The sequence below is a fragment of the Myotis davidii genome, unplaced genomic scaffold (genome assembly GCF_000327345.1).
Source record: "Myotis davidii unplaced genomic scaffold, ASM32734v1 scaffold120, whole genome shotgun sequence".
Lineage (NCBI taxonomy): Eukaryota > Metazoa > Chordata > Mammalia > Chiroptera > Vespertilionidae > Myotis > Myotis davidii.
Window position 1 is genome coordinate 3,900,953 of NW_006294778.1, and position 15,151 is coordinate 3,916,103.

The 15,151-nt window shown below is 46.2% G+C and overlaps 1 protein-coding gene and 1 long non-coding RNA gene across 3 annotated transcripts in view; both read right to left on the reverse strand.

Annotated features, from left to right (window-relative positions):
• Positions 1 to 5,184: 5,184 nt before the first annotated feature.
• The window catches only part of TXNRD1 (thioredoxin reductase 1), a 60,048-nt gene continuing 50,081 nt past the window's right edge, over positions 5,185 to 15,151 (reverse strand). For both annotated transcript variants that reach the window (XM_006769344.2, XM_006769346.2), the window contains exon 14: positions 5,185 to 7,137. In XM_006769344.2, coding sequence (XP_006769407.1) covers positions 7,075 to 7,137 — 63 coding nt within the window. In that variant the 3' untranslated portion in view covers positions 5,185 to 7,074. The remainder of the gene's footprint in view (positions 7,138 to 15,151) is intronic.
• Positions 14,143 to 15,151, reverse strand: part of LOC107184038 — a 4,385-nt gene continuing 3,376 nt past the window's right edge. Inside the window, exon 2 of the long non-coding RNA XR_001514852.1 lies at positions 14,143 to 14,555. This is a non-coding gene — a long non-coding RNA (uncharacterized LOC107184038). The remainder of the gene's footprint in view (positions 14,556 to 15,151) is intronic.

A 15,151-nucleotide genomic window follows, 5' to 3' on the forward strand; every position in this document is an offset into this window, starting at 1 on the left:
CATCCCCGAGGGCTCCTGAACTGCTAAAGGGTGCAAATCGGGCTGAGGGACCCCCTACTACCCACCCCCAAGTGCAAGAATGTCATGTACCGGGCCTCTAGTGATGTTATGAATATCCAATGGCCCTCGGCAGAAGAAAAGTTCCCCACTCCTGTTAGATCAGACCTGACATGTTTTTCCTTCCAGAAAGAACATGTCACCTGAACACTGTTCTCGTTCTGCTGCGCGAGGGGTCTGGGCACAGATGTGTACACATGTGCCTGTGTTTCTGCCTGAGGGAAGGAGCAGAGAAGCTACAGAAACGGAGCAATGACTCCAAACTCAGACCCAACAAAGCGCTAGCCTAGTCTACCAGCGCTTAATAGTCATGAATAAAATATTCATGCCTCTTATTTATGCACTAATGAATTTCATTATAAATGCAATTAATGCCCTCATTCTCCTCAGATACAACACCTCATGAATCTAATGAGTCACATACTGCCATTATCTAAAACTAAATTCAGATTTCTGAAACATACGCAGACTCAAAATCGGCCCTTCTAACTCACAGCTGTATAATTCTGATAGTTTTAGTAGCTGTGTTGAATCCAAAAGAGGTGGGACAAGTCTACCATCGCAAGAAGCAATTCTAAGATCAGTGTCCAAAGGATAAAAGGAAAACATGCTGGGAACTGCCTGCACTTGTCCCAGCCACTCTGTGAGACACATGGTCGTCACTTCCATAGCAACAGGCTGGGTTGTCCTGTGACGAGATTCTTGCTCATTCATTGGTTGGAGGGATCCTCAGACCATCAGCCCCAGGCGAACCTCGGGGAACCTACCTGGGCATCTTACATAGAGTTATCCACAAAACAGTCCAAGCCCCAGGTGCTCTGTCAAATAAGCGTGGGCCTCTCCACTAGCCGTGAGAAGACGGAGGGAGGCCACACCATCTGGGTCTTCCATATTTGGTGCACGTCTATAAAACTGGGTGTTTTTTTTAAATAGGCTATTGTTTTAAGGGCAATTTCAGATTCAAAGTTAATCAGAAGGTACAGAGCTTTCCTCTAATTCCTGACCCTATACACACACACACACACTCCCCTATTAGCAACATCCCCCACCAGAACGGCACATTTGTGAAATCCATGAACCTACACTGACACATCCTTGTCACCCTAAGTCCAGAGTTTACAATGGGGATTACCCTTGGACAAATGTATAGTGTCACATAACCAACACTGTAGTATCATATAGGATAGTTTTACTGCCCTAAAAATCTCGTGTCTATATACTGATTTCCTTTCATTGAAATAGAAACTATAAGCTTTTTCTCATATCATTATTTTCTGAAAAAAATTTCCTCCAATTGCTGTATTTGTTGTAATGCTGCTATATTTGGTAAAGCTGCTATATCAGAGCCCCCAAAGTGCAGTACCTTCCAAGAGGGGGCCAATAAGACACACGGGTCTTTCTCTCTCACCCAGCAGATGGAGGTGGGCAGGTGCTCGGGGCCGGTCACGTGGGGGCCCTGGCTCCTTCCACCTCGTTGCTCGTCCTTGACTTATTTGCTGAAGAAACCAGATTGTCCACATTGTGCCTGAGCCACCACCCCAAGGTTTTTCTGGGAAATGGGGCAACATGCCCTGCTTTCTGGCCCACTTGGGAGCCGAGTGAGGTCCTGCGTGAGAGAGCCCTGGATGGCGTGCGGCAGAGTGGGCGCTTTTATCGGAGCAGCCTTACTTCAGAAGCTCGGGAGAGAGCAGGATTTATGATGCTGGCCACAAGCTTTAAAAATTGTGCCTGTGGCGGCCAGAGCCCCCACCCCAGTCTCTCAGAGCTACCTAACCCCCCACCCCCACCCCCGCCCAGGGATGAGTCCAGCCCTGATCAGCTACTGATGTTCTTCCCTTCCTTTGTTGAATGGTCCTGGACGTGGACCCCGGCAGAATGCCACCAGAATCATAAAAATACATTTATAACAAAGCACTCTTCAAGCTGTGTGAGCCACACAGGAGGCAAGGCAATTGCATTCCTAATCATTTCCCAGCTCCTCACTTCACCATGAGAAATTCATTTCACCAACTACCGGGATCAAATTTACTACAGTAGGAAGGAAGTCAGGGAAGGGAGGTGCCTGCGATGGACCAGTCACCACCCACCTCCAGGATGGGAACTCATTCCACAAAATCCTCAGGGCTGTTTCCACACTAGGGCTGGGGGTGCAGGGAGGAAGGCGTCAGCCCCGGTAACACCCATCAGTCTCGCCTTCTAGGGTTCCCAAATGGAAAGATACTTTGCGGGGCCATTTTTAATTTTGTAATTACTCTCTTAGGGGAGACCTACGTGGGTTCCAGGTGGGCGATGGGGGCAGAGCGCGGTGTGCTTCCCACGCTGGCTCTGTGCTTGTCCCCTGCTGGAGACAAGCCTGTGCTTCTGGGTCGCCCCTGCTGGCCCAGCGCTCTCCCTAAGGTCACCCTCACTTCCTTGAGCATCAAATGGGGCTCTGAGTCACACTCCAAGTCCGAGGGGCTCAGAGTCACTTGGTTGTTCCCAAATAGATTCCCTGGCTGCTGCCTGGACAGGAGGGGGCCTGGCTGAAGTCTAAAGAGGCAGGTCACCGTCCTGGGCTTGAATCCCAAAGCTGCCCCTTAATTTGTTTTGTTTTTAAATCCTCACCAGAGGATATTCTTCCATTGTTTTCAGAGAGAGTGGAAGGGAGGGAGGGAGGCAGATAGACACATTGATTGGCTGCCTCCTGCACTCCCCCCCTCCCCCCGGGGATCAAGCAGGCAACCCAGACATGTGCCCAGCCGCAATGGAACTCGGGACCAATTGCTCAGTGCTGTCAGCAGGTGTGAGCTGCAGTTGCCAGCCCTAATCACCCCTAAGGGCTTCTCCACCTCCCTAGATAGACACATTGATTGGCTGCCTCCTGCACTCCCCCCCTCCCCCCGGGGATCAAGCAGGCAACCCAGACATGTGCCCAGCCGCAATGGAACTCGGGACTCTTCAGTCCACAGCTGATGCTCTATCCACTGAGCCAAACCAGCTAGGGCCCAGCACTGCACCTTTACTTCTTTGGACCTCCTATACCGAGATTTGAGCTCCTCCTCCTGCTGCTACGAATAGTAGCGCCCACTCACCCAGCACCCGCTTGGTGTCAGCCACTATTCTGAGTACTTTTACGTATGTATTAGCTAATGTGGTCCTCCCAGCAACTCTGGAGGTGAGCACCATTATTATCCCCACTTTTGGGGGAAGAAAAGCGAGGCTTGGAGAGTCCTTGCTCGCCACCTGGGCTGCAGGACAGCTGGCATTAGGGTGGTGCCCTCTTTTTCTTTAACTTCCTTTTATTTCCACTTGCTTCCTCCTCTGCCCTCCACAGTCGGCCGCTCTGCTGTGCTGGCTGGGTGCTGCTTATAGAGGTTCTTGTAAGAGGTGTGTCACTTTAATACACAACAGTAGTTGTAGGGCTCATTCTCTTCCTTGGTTTTCTTCATTCACATCAATCCATGTCATGGTACCTCCCAGAATGCTACTGTGTCCTGCATCCACCCTGGCCTGCTCGTCCACCCTGCAGGGAGAGACAGCAGGATTGGGTCCAACTTCCAAAAAGATGCTAAACGGACATCTTTAAGCACTTTCCTGGAGGGACATGTGTGAGAATTTCTCCGGGGCTGATATCAGGAGCAGGACTGCTGGGTTCTGGGGTCTGAGGTGCCTGATCTGTCTCCACACGGAGCAACAAGCCGTCTATCCTCCCGTCAGCAGAGCCCCAGGTCCCCTCATTACGCATTAACCAGCTTCCTGATGTCTGCAGATCTGGTGAGTATAACGTGCCCTCATTATCCTATTCACCTCTTAATTAGCCAGAAGCTTGTGTATACCTCTCGTTAGATTATGGGGTTTCCTCTTCCAGGAATAACCGATTCAATGTCTTTTGCCCATGTTCTTTTGAGGCTCCTGTCTTCTTGTTGATTGGACAGAATTCCTTGTTGTCCCCTGGGTCTAAGTCCCTCGTCAGTTTTAGACACTGAAATTAGCTTCTCCTGATTTTCTTGTTAATCCTATTAACTCTTTCCTGGTGGTCTTTGGGGTCAGAACTTGTGATGCAGTTGGCCCACGCGATGTCTTTGCTTTATGGTTCATGCTTTTAGGCCGTGGCTTAAGAAGTCTTTCTCCACCTTTAAGTCACAGAGATATTTTTCTACCTTTACCATAAAGACTTTATGGCTGCACCATATACATGTAGGTCCTTCATCTGTTCCGTGTCTACCTTTGTTATTTGGCACATTTCCCTCAACTGTAATGTAAATACCTTGAGGACAAGGATTCTTGTTTTGTTCACTGCTGACCTCAATTGCCCTCCACACCGTGCACAGCTTCAGGGTAAGGTCTGTCTGTTTTAATCATATGTATATATACATACACACATACAGAAAAGATTTACTATAAAGAATTGGCTCATGCAATTGTGAAGGCTGAGAAGTCCCATGACCTGCCGCCGTCTGCAAGCTGGAGACGCAGGAAGCCGGTGGGAAAGCCAGTGGGTAGTGCAGTCTGAGTCCAGTGGTCTGAGAGCACGGAGTCCAGAGGGCAGAAGGTGGATGTCCCAGCTCAAGCAATCGGGTAGGAAGAGCTGAATTTCTTCTTCCTCTGGCCGGAGCCTCAGTGGACAGATGATGCGACCCACACCAGGGAGGGCAAACTGCTCAGTCCACGGGTTGGAGTGCTCACTTCATTCAGGAAAACCTGACCCTCCCAGACAAACCAGAAATGAGGTTTAGCCAAATAGCTGAGCACCCCATGTTCCAATCAAGCTGACAGATAAATTAACCAGTGTTTATTCACTTTGTGTCCACCGTGCCTTGGATGTAAGCATTCCATACTTTCCTCTCGTCTCTTCACTCAGTAACAGAGAGAGACAGCCATGGACGTACCAAGTCCCGGGACCCAGAGTGACTTGGAGTAGGTTGGGGTGGTTTCGTCACCCTGAAGGCCAAGACTGACAGGTGAAATCAGGACAAGCTAAAAACTGGAATGTGAAAAGCCGACGCTATAAAATGTAAATGTCAGCATACCGCCCAGTCCTGAGAGCCCATCACCGCCGCTTCCTCAGCAGCTGGTCCGCGCGATCGCCGATAAGAAGGCTCATGCAAAGAACCCCAAGACCACCATTCAGTAAGAAGGCACACAGGGTGGGTTATCAATACCTTTTAATGGTTCACATTGGTGTTTAGATTTTTTGTTTTTTGTATGTGTTTTTTTTTTTCCAGAAGAATTTTAACAAAAATACATAGAACTTAATATGTTTTAATACAATGGGCAAGTACAGAATCTAAACAAGACAAGTCCATAAAGTACAATCCTTCTTGTGGGGGCAGAACCTTCCATTCCACTGAGCAGGGAGAACCACATGATTCAGCACAATCCTCTCTCACTGCCTCGTGTTCAAATTTCAGAGACTGGCAGACTTGGAGACAAAACATATTAAAAAATAAATAAAATTAGATGTCAACTGCCTCAATTTCCCTTTCTGTTTTTCCTTTTCTCATTTTCATCATAACCAGGTGGGATGAGGGCACGAGGCAGGGCCCTGTGGAGGGTTATGCTCTGTGATGGAATGCCAGGCACACGCAGGGGTTCCCTGAGGTGACGAGAAATGTACTTGGAATCAACTACTCGGTGTTGTAGCTGACAGATACCAGCAGAGGGGAGGGAGTGAAACAGGAGCCACAGGACTGCTGGTGGGAGGCCTGATGGCCACAGCACACATTTAAACCCAACTTACATAGTGAGAAGATGCCTGAGTATGATCCTCAGTCAGCACATTCACACAGGAGTCTGTAACCGTGGATACCGCCTCTTGGTAACACAAGTTGGAATGTTAATGAAGCACAGACACTTCCGCTAAAACCCCACCAGGTACAGTCATACACTCAACAGAAGTATCAAAACCATTTGGTTTTTAAACAAAAATCCTTCACATCCACCTGTGTTCAAAAATAATAACTTATGATATATGATGAGCTTCCTTAAAAAAGTACAACAAAAGAGTTAAATGGTAGTGTGGAAAGACCCATTTTCCTATAAATGTAGTTCTTAGCAAGGGACAGATACGTAAAATACATGAAAAATAAAGCCATGACATTTTGTGCTTTTAGCTTAAAGCTAAAGCTACCCCCCTGAAAAAAAAAATGTTTTAAACAAGTATTAAGCATTTCAGCTCACTTAGACCAGCATGCAACACACTCAATAAAGACATGTATTGTTTTTCCCCATTTAAGGAGCACATCTGCCTCCATGATGAATAATGACAGCGATCGTACTGGACCAGTCAGGTCCGTGCAGTGGAATATCGCCCAGCTGGGCTGGCTAAGTAGCCATTTCCTCTCCTAAGTAGAACGAAAAACAGTAACTAGTGATGGAACACAGGGGGCAGATTTGGCCAGAGTCCACCACACATTTACTTGCTTGAACATGTAACCTGTTAGGGGAGACACTGAATGGGTCAGTCGAGTAGAACAGAACATTTGAATCTCAGGGCAGTACTGGATCATGGGACGAGCCTATCAGCCTCCAAGTGAGCCAAACCATGCCTCCCAGCAACAAGGCAGCCATGAGCATACGCGAGCCAAGACTTGCTTTGGACAAAAATCGAGTGCTAACATTTTTTTTCATCTCTAGTATCATTAACACCTTGGAGAAAATAGAAAACAGTAATCAACAACAGAAGCTTGGCAAAGGGGATAAGAAACCCACAGAAAGAGTCTTGCGAAAACTGCTTCGCCAGTAATTCCATCACGGCCCACCGCGGGGGCTTCAGGCCAGTGACTTCATGGACGCACCCTACGATGCACTGCCGAAGGTCAGTTTCGAGTCCGTCATGGTGACCCCAGTGTGATGCTGCCCGCCTTCCACTCACCACCTCCTACCCATAAGATCCAAGGGTGCCTCGGGTGATACAGGCCCAGGACACATAGGTGTCGAAGCCAAAGAAGCTTCCTGAAAACTTCCCCTTGGACTTGGGCAAGGAAACACCTCAGTGGGTTGGAGTCTTGGCGGCAGCATCCACACTGGGGCTTAACCTCAGCAGCCAGCCTGCAGGATGCTCCCCCCGGAGCGCTTGGTCACCGACAGCGTCGTGAATACCTGTGGGAGGAGAAAGCACGAGATTCTCAGACACACGAGCAGACGAGTTAACAGGAGTTCAGATCACACCACACGTATGGAGTTAAAATGACGACTTAAAATGAAAGAAACAGAGAAGTGATATGACCACGGATATCCTCAACTTCTCCAGAGAATAAAAGGGGAAAACATTTTAAAACAAAGGCGAAAGAGAAAAATACTTATGTTTTAATGACAAACTTTATTAGCAAAAGGGTGATTAAAACAAGTTACCCAAGTTGCCTGTCTGTTCTCTAAGAAAATGCACATGAACTATTTGGGACCCGCAGAAATGTGCAAGGTATATCATTACAAACACCCGTGTACCAACTGCTCAGGGTGCTTTAGGAATGTGGCTAGAGTCCCACGTGTGCCCCTCCTGGTCGCCTCCTCCCTACTTCTCCCCCAGTCACTGCCGACCCTTCCTACGAATTTCTTCCTGTTTTCTTTTGTAAGTTTTTAAAACTTTACATGAAAATGGCAAGATAGTGTCTTCTGCTACCTGCTTTCTGGGCTAAACATGTTTCTGTAACTCACCCATATGGACTGACACACAGCTCTAATTCTTCCATTTTTCACTGAAGAGTATTCAATTACTACAGTATGCTACACATGCTGTACACTACATATCCAAATCATTCAAGTGGTGCATCTATTACGATTACATATCCAGGCTCCTTTGGTTGGCCATCCAAGCTATTGCCAACATGCCATTTGCAACATGCTCTGTGGCATCCAGGAGTCTCCTCACACCCACTGCTGGAGGTACAATTGCTGGATTGGATGGGGAAATGCAGCTCTGACTTGACTGGATTTCCAAGGTGTTCGACCAACTGACACTCTTATTTGCAGTGACTGACAAGTTCTCATTTCACATCCTTGCAAACATGTGGCGCTGGTGGATTTACAGCTAATTAACATCTTTAGGCAGCTTTAACTTGCTGCTTTACAAGATGGCGTATATGTAACAATGCTTCTCCAACTTTGGTGAACACAGCCTGTTTAGACTGATTGAAACACACAGAAATTGTACGGATTTTCATTTGGCAGAGCGAGGGTAGGGCCCAGGAATCTCATTTTTAGCAGGAGTCCTAAGTGATTGGTTGTAACACAAGTTGACACGTATGAGGATTTCCGTGGAACACCAGTGTCGCAATCCTGGCCTACAAGTCTACCAAAAGGTAGCCTAACCAACAGCTGCTTATTGCTGTAGTTTCACCAAACAGGAAACAGAGTCGAGATTTCAAAAAACATCATATTTCTACATCTAGAAACAGATCTTCGTTCCTGTCCTACTGGAGTAATTGGTACTAAACCATCTCTCTCAGCTTAAAAAACAAAAAACTAGACAAAATATATGAAACTGTTGTTTTGGAGATGGGACGACAGGCACTGGGCTGTGATTCCTGTACTCAGAGAAACAAGGAAGACGAGCCTTCCACTGGCCTGGCTGTCTACCTGGAGGCACCTAGGAGACGCTGGTGCAGGAGCCAGAGAGCACAGACATCCTGGTGACTTGCAGCAACAAGGAGGGAGACTGGGGAGGTTGAAGCAGCTGGATTTGTGGGGCAGGATTTCCCAGAGGCAGGAGCTATACAGATAAAGAACTCCAGAGGTCTGCATGCAGGTCCCTCATCTCTGGCTGAATACCAAGCTGTGCAGGTCTAGGGGGCAGGCCCTCACGAGGCCAGGGAAGAAGCCACAGCCAGACAGCTGTAAGCTGAACCACCACCAGAGCCTCCCTGGAGCCTGGAACTTCCCAGCCCTGGCCTAAAAAGGCAACCAGTGGAGACCCCCACAAAGCCATACCTAGGAACAAGGCTAAGCATTACCAGAGTAACACCTACCCTAGACCACCCTAACAAAGCTTAAAACAACCCCCCCAAAGGATCCAATGAGCCACAAGGACATTAATGGTCCACAAGAAAACTCGGTATTCTTGAAAGGACGACAACACAGATTCAAAAGTGCTGGGGAAAAAAACCCTGTCAACCTAGAGTTCTACAGTCAACAAAAAATACATAAAGAAAGCAAAATAAAGACATTTTCAGACAAACAAAAGCTGAGTGATTTTGTCACTAGCAGACAAAAATGTTCAAAAGTTTTTCCAGGGAGGGAAACGGTAACAAGGGATGACACCTTTCCTACAAAGGGAAACAGAGTCACCATCACCCGCCTGGTGCGCCACACCCGCTGCTCTTACGATCAAACCCCTCCCCCCCTTACAATTCAGGGCAAGAATGCCCCCTCCAGGCTGGGATTTGGGTCTCATCTCCTCACGTTATTTCACACATCACCTGACCTCACCCCTTTTATTCTTAACCTTGCTCTTTCCATTGGTCTTTCTTAGATCGCGTTTATCATAACACAATCCTCCCTCAACATTATGATCAGCTCTATCACCGAGGTCTCTCGTCCTCCTTCAGCCAAAACCGTAAGCTGTTGGAATCTGTGGTCTATTTTTATTCCCCATTTCGCTGACATCTGGCTTTGCCCCCACCACTCCACGTGAACACCTCTACTGAGCTCATCAGTAACTCCAGCTGCCAGATCCACAGGGCACCTTGCAGTCTTCATTCCGCACAGCCTCTCCACAGCATTTCCCGCTGCTGATCTCACCTACCTTTTACAATTCTCTCCTCCCTTTGTTTCCTTGACAGTGATCTTCCCTGTTTCCTTCTTTGGTGGCTATTCCTCACCCCTGGCATAGGGGTACTGAAGCACCGACTGCCTCAGCCCTCGCAATGGCCAAGCCCCTGGGCGGGCTGGCTGTAGACCAGAGCTATCTAAATGTACTTACTCCAATGTGTTGCACAAATACTGCCACTGTCCATGCATGCAGGACATGACAAGGCCAGAAAGCACCACCCCAGGGCCCTATCCTCAGCTCTCACCCATCTAGATACCCTCCTATTACAGTGTTCTCGTTCAGTCAACTACACCCTCCTAGGCAGATGAATTTGCCATCTCTCCAGCCATTGTGTCTCTCCTGAGCTACACACCAGTAAGACCTAACTGTGCCTCTTCTTGGATGACACTTCACACTTAAAATGCCCAGCACTGAACCTGTTCTCTTCCCCTAACCCCGTTCCTCCCAGTGCTGGCATCACCACCACTTGGATGCCCAGGCCACGTACTGGGAATTAGTTCTTAATTCTTCCACCTTCATACTATGATAGGTCGTCAATTACTGAGTCACATATTTTGCTTTTTATCTGTTAAATCTGATCTCTCGCTGTGTTGACACTTTATAATAACTCATATAGTGTTTTCACCTCCCTGTGATGACCTTTGTGTGGACCACACATTTCCACCCTACTGGGACACAGATCTGGGGACCGGGCTTGCTCTGGCCAAAGACACGTGGAACTGGGATGCATGACTTTTGAACGCCCAGTGTGCTTGCCTACCTATCTTCCCCTCTGCCACGTGCCAGCACTGCCTCAGGAAGCGGCTCCATCAGCCTGGTCCTGGTGAAGATGCATAGAAGCTGAGCTCATCCATGAAGACCAGAGAGCATCAGTAAGGAATAAACCTTTGCTTTTATAGGCAAAACACACCAAACCAAAACACCACCCAACTGTCCACCTATACGGGTGGACATGAAAACACAAAAGGGCTTGTGTCCAATAAATTAAAGTTAGAAACATATCTGATCTCTGAGTACAACTGATATTTTAATCCAAATCGTTCTGGCTGCACTAAGTAGACTGGGAGGTAACACTGGTAAGATTCTGTCAAGTCCATCAGTCCTATCCTACAGGGATGGACCAACCTCTGAAGCCAGTAACTGTCTTACTGAGACTGGGCGCCATGGCTTATCTGGGGGCCTCTTGCGTGGACTCGCTGAGTGCCTGCATCCTTGTTGGCCCCTGGATTTCTTTTTTAGTCTGCTGTCTCTTTGGCTCCTGAGAAACAAGTGATTTTCTGGTTTTTAATAAAAAAATGAAAGAGCACAAAAATATCAAGGCCACTTTGACTTATACAAATCAAAATAGCAGCTATCAGCATCAAAAGTACTTTTGAATAAAAGGGGGAAATACTGTTATGTAAAGGAGAAACAATACTGAGAAAAACCCTTGATCTGTTTTAGCTTAAAACAGTGACAAAGCCTCTCCCCTTCCTGATATACCAATATGTCATCAGCACCTCAAAAAATTCAGATCCAAGAAATAATGCCTGTACCTGAAAACATTTAAAACAGGAAGCTGGAGGAAACTATAAACAAATCTTATCCAGAAAATGATGAGAAAAGAGTTCATACTTGTTAGCAAAGATATGTGAAAATCCCTGAAATAAGTTATCCCCATAACTTATTTTACACTGAATTTGCAACATTTTCATTAGCACTCTTGAATTCAATGCTGATAAGTTAGTATGACTCTTTGGAAAAGCAATAAAGTTCCTTTGCTTAAAAAATGTGTGACTGTGGAAGAGGGCAGAAAGACAATATTCAATAATGAAAATAGCTGTTAGAATGATATCATGGGCAGCTGAAAATACCAACAAACACACTCCCTTTTCAATTTTAACAATGAAAGAGCAATAAAGAGCCAGGGAATGCATTCAAAGAAATTCCAGGCTTATGAATTTGCCAGCTTAACTTTTCTTTCTTGGGAATTAATGTAGAAATAGAACCTACGATTTGGAAAGAAAATAAAACCTATCAAACATGCAAGCAGATAAGAAATAACTCTTATCTATTTTTCTTATACTGATAACACACTCACATTAAAAAGATGGGGGAAGCCAATATACTGCCACTGTTTGTTCGTAGAAATGAAAAAACTGATGGGGTCGATTTTTACAAAGATTTCATTTGCATATAACTGCTATAGAAGCTTCATAAAATTTTAAAAAACGAGCATCGAGGCTGCCCCTTCATGTTTTTCTGTGCAACACAAAGAACACTAACAAAGGGTCAAACACTGCTTCGGGCTTCACCTCACACATCTGCTCCCAACACCTCCCAGCCTCACAAGAACCCCTCACTCTAGACCAGTGGTTCTCAACCTTCCTCATGCCGTGACCCTTTAATACAGTTCCTCATGTTGTGGTGATCCCCAACCATAAAATTATTTTTGTTGCTACTTCATAACTGTAATTTTGCTACTGTTATGAACCATAATGTAAATATCTGATATGCAGGATGTATTTAGGCGACCCCTGTGAAAGGGGTCGCGACCCACAGGTTGAGAACCGCTGCCCTAGACTATGATTATGTTGACTATTAAAACGTTTGATGTTGGGCACTGAAGTTCATTTAAAGACATTTCACTGGGGCCTTTCTAATGTTCTTTCCTCTTGAGCTATTATATTTCCCCTACATTTATACTTGACAAGTTGAAATTATGACTCCAAATGATGTACAACCAGTTTCCCATTCAAATATTGCTGCTCAGATGTCCAGAATAAATTATCACCATACTATCTTCACACTGAATAATGCTAATGCATCACTGATGCTCCCGGGCTAAGATTCCCTCTCATATTGACACCAACTGGCTTCTGGTTAAAACAGCAATTCCTGCTCTAGCCGGTTTGGCTCAGTGGATAGAGCATCAGCCTGCGTGATTGAAGGGTCCCAGGTTCGATTTCAGTCAAGGGCACATGCCTGGGTTGTGGGTTCAATCCCCAGTGGGGGGGTGGTACAGGAGGCAGCCAATCAATTATTCTCTCTCATCATTGATGTTTCTCTTTCTCTTCCTCTCTGAAATCAACAAAAATATATTTAAAACACACACACACACCAAAAACAAGAGCAATTCCAGAAGGAAACCCTTTAGAAGTGATTTTGCTCCAAAGAGCAAAGTCTCAACTGAGGAATTTGTCCACTTTTCTAAGTAATTACTCTTCAAAAGCAAAGGTTGCTCAATTGCCTGGGTTATTTTGTCAAAACAGTGTAACAGACATCACTTGATGATTCATTCTGCCAACCGCCCAGCTGGCCTGGGAGCTGGGACTAGTTCTCAGCACTTCAAAGCCGTGCTCAGGACCAGTGTTTAAATGATTATTTCTAAGCCATCCAATGGACTGACACTTGTGAAATGCAATAAAATGTATTAGGAAAATGAATTTTTAAAAGGCATATTACTTTTAATTATTAAATCCACTGCTGTCAAATTACTTCTCCAAGTTTCTAAACCTTTCTTCATTTCCTTCCTTAACTCACTAAGGACAGTAACAAACATTCTGTGGCCAGCACTTGGAGCAGCGCCCCTCTACAGTATATAGTTTGACATGAAGAGGCAGTGAGTGGTCCAGTAGCAAGTCCATGTCAGACCCCAGCATTTAGCACAGAGAAGGGTCCCTAAAATGCCCTACCAATCAAATTTCACTTTCCCTCAATCACGTACCTTCAAAAAAGATTTTCATAGTCAGGGGTTAGAAGCCTTTGGTTTTTCAAAATCACATTTCTAAGCAAATAGTTCATAACCAGGGATTTAAAAAAAAAAATCCAGAGGAGCTTTTTCAAAATACATATCCCTTCCCCACCCACCCTCCCCCTTCCCCTTAAAAATACTGTAGTGATGACCATTTAGTCAAGGCTCATCTATAATGAAATACCCTGGGGAAACCCAGCTATCAGATGCAGGCAGTCACTGAGTAGCTATTGCACGCCAGGAACTGTCTGAGACGCTTCCACTTTCCACATAGCATTACTCACCAACCCTATGAGTTAGATATTATCTCTAATTTATTTAACGTGGAAACTAAGCTCCTGAAAAGCCAGGTGACATGCCAGGCTCACTGAAAAGAATTCGCTGAGATCACAACCCAGGTCTGTGTGTCTTCATTATGCTCATGTTGCCACCAATATCATTTCCATTTTTTAAATTCTGTTAAATATTGTAAGACGGTCTGTGGAAATGGCCTATCATCTGTACTGCATGGTGCCTCGGGAGTCAGGTGGCTTGGATTTGAATCCCGGTTCTGCCACCTCCAAGCTGGTAACTGTGGGCAAGTTGCTCAACCTCTCCGTTCTTATCTGTCAAATGGAGATACTACTGCACTGACCTCCTGGGCTTCCTCCAAGGGCTAAGTCGATACATACAGAGCAGAGTGCTGGACACACACAGGAACCCACACAAACATCAGTGCTGTCTCCCCTAGAACCTGCTCTTTCTATCGCTCCCTACGTCAGACACAAATGTGAATCATTCTCAGTTCTTCCCTGTTCACATTTCCAACCAGCTGGCCAGTACTATCAACTCGCCCTTCTATTTCAATGGGATCAGTGTCTCAATTTCCACTGCCACCATCCTAGTTCAGGCTGCCACTCTTGCCTCTAGACATGTCTCCTCCAGTCTATTTTCCAGTGTAGCAAGAGTGATTTCTCTCAACAACGTGTCTGATCATGTTATCCCCACTTTAAGCTTCTCTCAGCTGAAGCCCAGTGCCTCAGTGCCGGAGTCCATTCATTATCTTTGCTGGCTGGGTTTGGACGGAGACCCCCCAGAGAAGGCTGGTGATCTTTTGGAAGTTAGAACTGTGAACTACCCAGTAGGTTTGAGTGGTGATGGTTGAAGCATCTCCACCTTAGTTCACTCAATTAGATCTTTGTTGATTGTTGTTAATCGGATGCTCCTGGAGATCTGTTGATAGGTTAATCGGGTATTCTGCCTATTCTTGAAGATTGTTTGCGGATGTGTGTCATTAAAACCTCTTTACCCTAAGGGCTACTCCAGATGAATAAAAGCTTGGAGAGACCTGAGCAAAGCGGGAGGAGGAAGTCTTTCCAGAGGAGGAAGTCTTTCCGGACTTGCCCGCCTGGTCCCCCGGTATCGCAAAATTATCTTGTGTCTTTTTCATTTGTTGTGCGGCTCCTCTTTCAGATACCGAACCCTACTCCACGCGGGTCGTGGAAGGAATCACTCAGCATCTGGCACCCGAACGTGGAGGGAGTATTACTCAACAACTGGCGCCCAACGGGTAATCTGGAAGTGCAGGTCTCGCTGGAGCGAGAAAAGGAAGTTTTCACAGAGAGGGTGGGGAC